The sequence below is a fragment of the Takifugu flavidus genome, chromosome 5 (genome assembly GCF_003711565.1).
Source record: "Takifugu flavidus isolate HTHZ2018 chromosome 5, ASM371156v2, whole genome shotgun sequence".
Taxonomy (NCBI): Eukaryota; Metazoa; Chordata; class Actinopteri; order Tetraodontiformes; family Tetraodontidae; genus Takifugu; species Takifugu flavidus.
Window position 1 is genome coordinate 6,113,186 of NC_079524.1, and position 6,597 is coordinate 6,119,782.

The following is a 6,597-nucleotide window of genomic DNA, read 5'->3' on the forward strand; positions in this document are numbered from 1 at the left end:
TTACCGTTCAAATAACAAATCAGAGATTCATGACAGTACAGAAAACGTACGACTTTTAATATGTAAAATACCAGTTTACACAGAAATGCAATTTTAAAACTTGGAAACACAAATTAGAAGTATGTCGTTAACCCCGCAGGAACTCAGTCGGGTCCTTTCTCCACTGTTTCCATTGTCTCCAGGATTCCCTCCATCACCTCCGTCTTTCTCTGCTTCTTACTGGCCACTGATATTACGAGAATGAGAAATATAAAAAAACGCAAGTTAAGCAAAAAGCTCCATTAAATATCAGACTAAATAGAGAATGGCAGATCTACCGTGGAAATGATCAGCTGTTTTTCGTCTCAGCGCCTCGACCGTTTCCTCAGCATCAGCCCACTCCAACACCAGGCGTCTGCCGTACAGATGTGTGCTGTGGCAGAGCGCATCAAAAGCTTTCTATAGCAAAAACAGAGGGACAACATTCATGTTCATAAGGTGCATTCTGAGGATTTCATTTGATAAAAAAACAAAAAAACAGATAAAAGCCGATTAAAACAAACCTTAGCATCATGTTTGGTGACAAAGTCGATAAAACCAAATCCTCTGTGGTTCCCGGAACCAGCAGCCTTTTTTGGGAGACGAACCGTCTTTAATTCTCCAAATGTACTAAAATGACAGAAGAAGGTATTATATTATTAACATCGCTGTTAGCTCAGGCAGAACACGTGTGTTTATGTGCCAGGTACCAGAAAAGTTCTCGAAGTTCCCTGACTGAGGCTTGGAAGGGTATGTTGCGCGCTAGGATTTTGGTTCCTGTCTGTTTCTTTCCAACTTGCTTCTTCTTGCTTGACACCTCAGTTTTCCTGTGTAGTGGAGCCAAATGCCCAGTCAACATTTTATAACCCCATGACCTGTAACTGGTGTTTGGATCTGGCCTCATAATGAAGCGTCCTCTCCATTAGGATATGAACGTTTATTGGTAAAACTCTTCATTGTGAATTTATTTAAAGAAAATTTCCTAAAGTCAAAAATCTCATACCTGGTTGCTCGCTCTGAAATCTTTAACTGCAACTGGTGACCATCCACACTACAATGCTGGGGGAAGAACAGGCATTAGCCAAACAAACAAATAACAAACATACATGTGATAGAGGAATAGAGGAACCTGTAGCTGTCTGAGGGCCTTCTGCGCTGCCTCTGCTTTATGGTACTGAACAAAACCGTAACCCATGGACAAAGATTTTCCTGGGGGATAAAAAGAAAGCATCTCTTCAGCTTCTACACACAATATAATGAATTTAATGGTAAATTTTAATTTAAGAGGTTTCACAAAAAATCTGCCAGTTAGCTTTTAATTGTTGCGACCATTTAATTTGACGACCTTTCAACTTTAGGAGCTTTAGAGTAATTGAAGACTGTCAAGAGTCTAACCCCTCAGTATTTCATTACAACTGACAAAGAAAGGTTTTACAACTAATGTATTTTAGGTACTATATGCGTAATGCAACTGATCCCCACCTGATTTATCCTTTTTCTTGGAAACCGAGCAGGATTTCACCTTCCCACATTTGGAAAATGTCTGTATTGAAATAATAAACCAGGTTAACACCACACAAAAAGAAGTCTCATGTAGAATCTCAGGCTCGTGGCCATGAATCTCAGTACCTCCTGCAGTGTCTCCTCTGTTGTGCTGAAATTAAGATTCTTAATGAAAAGCGTCGAACCAGGTGAAGATTCTTCCTCCTGCTCCTCCTCCTCCTCCTCGACATTCTTCTTCTCCTCCTCCTCCATCAGTCCTTCATCCTTTCCTGTTACTCAATGAGACAGAACCAAATGTTCCCATCGGTTGAAAAGCTCTATAACTACAGCTGGCTGTTAAGCATTGGGACGTTACCTGATTCTTGTTCTTGTTTGGCTGCCACAAACACGTCCCCTGGCGCCCACTCCAAATACAGTGGCACATGTTGGAACTGCAGTTGTCACATACAGAAACATGTGTTTAAATGGAATCTTATTACCCACGTTCTGCCTTTATGGATCCACTGTATGTCAGACGTTCAGCGCACCTTGCTGTACGCCAGTCGAGTGAAAGCTCGTTTGGCCTCGGTCGGCTCGAGGAATTCTACGATGGCCGTGAGTCCCGAGGGTGGCAGCAGCACTCGGCCCAAAGAGCCGTGGGCTGAGAACAGCTCCTCCAACTCTGACGACGCCACTCCTGCTGGAAGGTTCTTCACCAGGATCACTGTTGTGCTCCGCGGTGCTGCAGCCTGTACACACCCGGTACATGAGGAAACAGCTGAGAATCACTGGGAGATTCTCTTCTTTTTAGATGATTCGGACAGAATTCGTTCAGATCACATCACACACCTGGCTAAAGGAGTCCAAGCAGACACTGTTGGCTAGTAGAAACTGCCGGGTCTCCTGAACAATCTGTGTCTCTCCCAACGCCATCCTCACTGCAATACTTCCCTTTGACTCCTGCAAAATCAAAGCAGGCGTTCAATTGTGTCGATACTAAAGTTATACCCAATTATTTCCTGTAAGAATTGCTGACTGTTGCACTTTGATAGTCCAGAGAAAGATCATGGGGATGATTTATGATTAAAGAAGAAAAAGAAAAACTGATAATATGTAGAGGAATAAGATGTGTGGTGGCTCACGTGGTCAAGAACTTGGCTTTTTGTCGTGTTGTATTTTTCAGCGATGGCATCAGCCACTGCATTGGTGCCCAGAAATAAAGTGTTCCAATTGTGGGAACTAAAAAAGACGCATTAAGTAAGTTCAATTGTCAGAAACTAATATTCCTGTAGGAATCTACATACTTGGAACTCAAAGCTTTAGTTTTAGCATCTTTTTGTCGTTTGTATGAAGAAGAGCCGGGAGCCCCAGCATCCGAAGGGTCTGCCTTTTCCTTCTTGACTGTGGAGGGAAGCAGGTGAAGCATCCTGCCCTGATGAAAACAGTTTTTCATTTGCGGTGTGACGATTTTACACTTCAAATCAGAAACATATATTTTTTTATGTCACTGTTACCTGAAATACATGTCCATCCAGCTGAGCCAGAGCTGCCACTGCATTTTCTGGTATCATATATGTTATAAAAGCAAATCCTTTAGTCTTCTTGGTTAAACTGTCAATAGGAAAGTGCAGCTCCGACAAAGGTCCTTTTAAAAAAGTAACACAGATTAAAAAAGAGAGCATTTTTGAAAACATTCTTGTCAGTTCTTTTCTGACCATGCTTGGCAAACAGCTCTTTGAGCTCTTCCTCGGTGCAGGTGTAGGGGAGGTTTCTGACGAACAGTCGGCCCGACTCTGCAACATCTTCCTCTTCTTCATCTTCCTTCAGAGTCCTGGTGAAGTTCCTGTCGACCTCTCTGTCCCTTTTGTCTCTCTTGGGTTTCTCAGAGTTGTCCACGCGGAAAACCTCAATGTAGCGCCCGCCTGAAACCCCACATTTACAGGATTACTGGAGAAACCACTTGCTGTTCATCTATTAATTTCAACACCAAGTATCTTACTTAAGAAGGTCCAATAGTTACTTGATGTCTGTTATGCATAAAATATATTTGCTCTTTGTATTTTATTCTGTAATATGCACTAAATGCTTTCAAATATAAGACATGCAGTGCATGTGCTCTTTGTCACCAATGTAGTCTTTATTCTTCTTCAAGGCTGCTTCCACTTGTTCCGCGGAGTGTAAGTCCACATACACATATCCTGAAGAATATCAACACTGTGCTGAGAAAAATATCTAAAGAACTCTAAAGCTCTATCATTCAACAAAACAATAACCTACCTGTTCGATTTCCACTGTCATTCTTTCCGATTCGGATTGCTGCCGGCTTCAGAGGGGTCATGAACTCTCGAATTTGTAGCTGTCATAAAAACCGAGTCAGAAAGTGCAAAATGTGCAGAGTAATACCAAATCAAAATGATGACTTTCAAGGCCAGCCGCCCTTTTGTGACCACCTCTTTCACGTTGAACGGGACTCCTCGTAACTTCACAGTGAATGCTGTCGCTGGTTCCAGCTGCAGGAAAACATGTCAAACGTGAAATGCATGTGAAGAAGAAACACAGTACCTCTGTACAATTGTTATTAATGGGGCACACCTCTTGTTTTTCAGATTTTTTTATCTTGCTCTCCTTTGTCTTACAGAGAACAGGGGTTTTGGCCTTTGATGAGTTTTCACCACTCTCATAGGCACTGTCTGTGTGCTGCAGAAGGATGGGATCCTCATCACCCTCCTCCTCCTCCTGCTCTTCTTCACCATCACTCTTCTCCTCTTCTTCCTCCAGGGTGTTAACAGTCTGGGCCACCTTAGAGCGCAGATAATCCATATCTGATAAACCAGATGTCAGTGCTCCTTTATCGGTACCTAAAAGGAACAAGGCATTAAAAAGGTTGTCACTAAAATCAATAAATTATAACAATTAATTATATAATCATGCTGACAGTATTTTGACAGACCTTGTTAGTACTGCACATTTATTTAAGTTCTTATCTCATGCATCACAAGTTAGTTAAGAAAACGTACTTTGAAAACGATATAGCTGCAAATACACATTCTTAAATATGATATTTTCTGTATTTAAAATTAAAAGTTATGAAATAAAACAGCAGAAGTGGTAGAAATGCAGTCAGCCAATCAGGAAGCCTTCCTGACTGTCAGAATAAGGGTAGTTGATTCATGTGCAGATGAACTTATAGGTGAACGTATGGATCACCATTACCAACCTTCACCGTCATCATCATTATCATCTTCTGCATCATCATCTTCTTCAGCTTGTTCATCTTCTTCCGCAACATCAGAGTCGTCAGAATCAAAGTTGAGGTAATCATCTGAGACATCCTTCTTGCATTGACTCTTTAGTTGAATGCCAACAGCAGCAGATGTTTGTACAGTGTCATTCGTCCAGGTTGGTGCTTGGTCTCTTCTCTGATGTACTGACAAAAACTCTTTAAATTCCTGATCCTCCTCCAGCTGAAAAATCAGATTTGACATTTCAAAGAAACAATTGATTTTAAACCGTATCCAGAATTGGTACCAACATAGATATTTACTCACGTTTAAAAGTGTACTGCTGGTTTCCTTTTTCTGTTTCTTTTTCTGAACATAGAAAGAAAATGTGTTAGCTTTTGAAATTGCATTATCAGGAAAAAATATAAACGCTATTAAAAGGTTGTTGAAATTTAAAAACAAAACAAAACAGCTTTTCGTGTATTTGGGCACCTTCTTGCTGTCAGTGTGAGCAGGGTTGAGGTTGGTGGAGGGTTTGTCAGTGGGTGACACCTGCGAATGTTTGCTCCAGGCTTTTGCTTTGGTCGGATCTCCAAAGGCTTTACATATCTCCACCTAGACAGGTTGGAAACAGTCAGAACAGAAACAGAAACAAAAGGTAACGACACCAACAATGATCAGATAACTGTTATATACCGTCACTCTTGACGTGTCCACAAAACTCTTGTTTAATTGTGCCAGAGCTCTGTTCGCCTCTTCCTCCGATCTAAATCCCACAAATCCAAACTTGCGGAATTTCCCGTCCTTCGTGAATTTAAGAGAGCAGTCTGTCACGGTACCAAAGGCAGCAAACATCGACTTGAACCTCTCCTCCTTCATCTGCAGAAAACATTCACGTTTACAGGTGGATCAAACTGAATTTATCTTTAGTGGGTGTTCGAGATTCGCTCGGATAACTTACCCCATTGGGAAGATTTTTAACGATGAGTCTTGACATCGTTAAAATTATTGTAATAGCAGTGATATAACTTAATCTTGACGTTTAAATATATGTCAACAAACACGCATGGACACTCAACTACGTCGCCATTATTATATGTGGGAGGAGCCTTTTTCTTCTTCTTCTTGACTTGTATCTATACTAAGGTTTATTACCGCCACCTGCTGGAGAGAAGTATGTAGACGAAGATCAAGTGTAAAACCTGCACTGGAACGCTACATCGTCTTCACATTTGTCCCTATTCATCATCATACTCACCACTCACCACTGTTTCACTAGTTCATATTTCATATTGTGTGAAACCATGAACCAAATGTTAAAAAAAAAACACAAGCACTGTCCAAGGCAACCCAAAATCTTGCTGTGATGTTGATAGTAACTTAGTAGTTTAATTTTTTTTGATCCAGCATCTTGCATTAGGTAGATTGTTAAATGTAATATCTTCTGGCGATTTGTTTCACTGATAAGCTTCCACGCAAGGCTAAGAATATTCCTTACTTATTTTGAGTTATATCTGACCAAAATGTATTCACACAAATCATATTATCGTCAAAAAAAAGAAAGGAATTTGAGGTGAAGAAAGAAATGTACTCTAATCCTATTGTTCACAAACCACTGGTCACAGTGTTGGTTGAGATAAGCTGATTATATCAAGAATTTGAGGCACATGCTGGAGGGGTGTACTACTGTTTGGAGTGATTACTGTGGCCGAATGACTTCATTTTCTTGTGAATATTTACCAAGCTCTGGCTGCTTTATGAGTGCATCATGTTTGCTTTAATGCGGTGAAATTCAGCTCTTCACCTGTAACTCATGGATAATCCAGTGGCTCTCTATCAACACTATGGGGGACTGAATAGATACTTGTTCATCACA

General features: G+C 40.8%; 1 protein-coding gene across 1 annotated transcript; it reads right to left on the minus strand.

Moving 5' to 3' along the window:
- Positions 1–26: 26 nt before the first annotated feature.
- On the minus strand, positions 27–5,831 carry rbm19 (RNA binding motif protein 19). Its single transcript, XM_057033078.1, has 24 exons — positions 5,683–5,831; positions 5,418–5,600; positions 5,214–5,336; positions 5,049–5,090; positions 4,718–4,964; positions 4,093–4,358; positions 3,951–4,010; positions 3,778–3,856; positions 3,627–3,698; positions 3,216–3,422; positions 3,015–3,145; positions 2,805–2,932; positions 2,643–2,739; positions 2,350–2,460; positions 2,049–2,249; positions 1,877–1,952; positions 1,648–1,790; positions 1,501–1,561; positions 1,148–1,227; positions 1,022–1,077; positions 729–845; positions 543–648; positions 318–438; positions 27–226 (listed from the first exon to the last, which is right to left on the minus strand). The coding sequence occupies exons 1-24, from the start codon at positions 5,716–5,718 to the stop codon at positions 144–146; spliced, it is 2,826 nt and encodes a 941-aa protein (XP_056889058.1). The 5' UTR covers positions 5,719–5,831; the 3' UTR covers positions 27–143.
- Positions 5,832–6,597: the final 766 nt, after the last annotated feature.